General features: G+C 34.5%; 1 protein-coding gene across 1 annotated transcript; it reads right to left on the bottom strand.

Moving 5' to 3' along the window:
• Positions 1–436: 436 nt before the first annotated feature.
• On the bottom strand, positions 437–1,209 carry LOC104798875 (extensin-3-like). The gene has a single exon (XM_010521094.1). It carries the CDS (start codon positions 1,201–1,203, stop codon positions 586–588), a length of 618 nt encoding a protein of 205 aa, XP_010519396.1. The 5' UTR covers positions 1,204–1,209; the 3' UTR covers positions 437–585.
• Between the last annotated feature and the right edge of the window lie 697 nt (positions 1,210–1,906).

The following is a 1,906-nucleotide window of genomic DNA, read 5'->3' as shown; positions in this document are numbered from 1 at the left end:
ACTAAGCAAAACTTCAAGGGTTTGTACCTTAATTGGAGTATGGTACCACAATCCATTAAAGATTCTTGATGGTTAAGTTTTGTGGTAAGTTAATTATATTTATAATTAATTTTTAATAAAATTTATTTTATTAAATTAACTAAATTGTTAAATATTTTAAATAACAACAATGGCATGGGAACCTGAACATGATGCACTTGTCCGGCAAAAATAGAAAGAAGCGGTAAAATATTCATCGTGTCAGACTAGATTTAATGTTAGCCTAACCAAACGAGATTTATATAGCAATGTGAGAGCAAAGAACTAAAACCCATAGATTTCTGAAGATTAAACACCTCCAACACATATAATAAGTGCATGAAAAGTATTGAGTTGGTATAACCTAAAAAACATATCTATCTTTTATTATTACAACATATATAACACGAAACGAAAATACCAAATATGGAAAGTGTCTCCAGCCACGGTCGATAGCTTTCAAAAGGGGAAACATATATGGTCCCCCAGTTTTATTCTCAAAGTGGATATATCTGACAAGAGCTCTGAACTTCTCCGGCATCCACTTATGTATGCATGATCTTTTACTTAGTAATAAGGTGGCGGTGGCGGAGACTTGTATTGATAATACTTTTTAGGAGGAGGAGAAGACTTGTATTCATATTGCTTTTTTGGTGGTGGCGGTGACTTGTAGACCGGTGGTGGTGGAGGAGATTTATATCCATAATACTTCTTTGGTGGTGGTGGAGATGGAGGTGGTGATTTGTATTCATAATGCTTCTTTGGTGGGGGTGGAGGTGGAGATTTATATTCATAACGTTTTTTTGACGGTGGTGGAGGTAGAGATTTGTATTCATATTGTTTCTTTGGTGGTGACAGTGGAGATTCGTATTCATAATACTTCTGTGGAGGTTGCGGAGATTTATAGGTTGGAAGAGGAGGGGGAGGAGGAAACTTGTAGAGGTAAGATTTCTTTGGCGGTGGTGGAGACTTGTAGACATATGGCTTTTTAGACAGCGGAGGAGGAGGAGGAGATTTGTATACATAAGATTTTTTCGGCGGAAGAGGAGATTTGTAGAGGTAAGGTTTCTTCGGAGGCAGAGGAGATGAGTACTTATAGTAGTCACCTAAGGTTTGAGAAGGAAAAGCAAAAGATAGAGTTACCACAAGGAGGGTTGCGACTATAGAGGCCATTGGAGACCCCATTTTTTTAATACAAAGCCAATTTAGGGTTTCTCTCTTTGCTTTTGGTTCAGTGCCTTTGCATTTCTCCCTTTATATAGATTTGGTTTTTTACCCTTTTGTTTAAAAACTTTGACAATGAAGTTTTACATATGAATAAAATTACCAATATATTGAAAATGTTATCGGGTTTATAAATAAAATAAGACCTAATGACTTGAAAATGCTGCCGTGGAAATGTCTGAATTCTTGACTTAGATCTTGTAATATTTTCCATGACAATGATAATGCTGTTCAAAACGAACCAACCAGTTTCGCAATAATGTTGCAAAAGTCAAATTTCTAGATCTATTTCGGAACAAAACTATGTTCACATAATACGATTTACATGACAACAAATCAAATCTATTCAAGGAAAATTTTATGATATCCCACTGATACGACATGAGAGTTTACTCGTCCAAATTAGGGTTTGAGCGCTGATGGTTGTCGTCATTGCATGGTCATTGCATGCGATTGTTGTCACGTTGATTCCAATGTTTATATTAATTAGAGGATCATGATATCCACAGAAAGGTAATCCCAACTTCTATATAAACTTCTAATTTTTGTATAAAAATATATAAAATTTAAAATTTATCGCTAAAATCCATAAAAACATTAAATTCAATTGGGTTTTTTTGTAACTTTATACGAAAATTTTCAAAACTTGTGTATTTTTATACAA

Source organism: Tarenaya hassleriana, unplaced genomic scaffold (genome assembly GCF_000463585.1).
Source record: "Tarenaya hassleriana unplaced genomic scaffold, ASM46358v1 Cleome59, whole genome shotgun sequence".
Taxonomy (NCBI): Eukaryota; Viridiplantae; Streptophyta; class Magnoliopsida; order Brassicales; family Cleomaceae; genus Tarenaya; species Tarenaya hassleriana.
The sequence above is the reverse complement of the archived record's forward strand: the minus strand, read 5'-3'. Positions and strand labels throughout refer to the sequence as shown.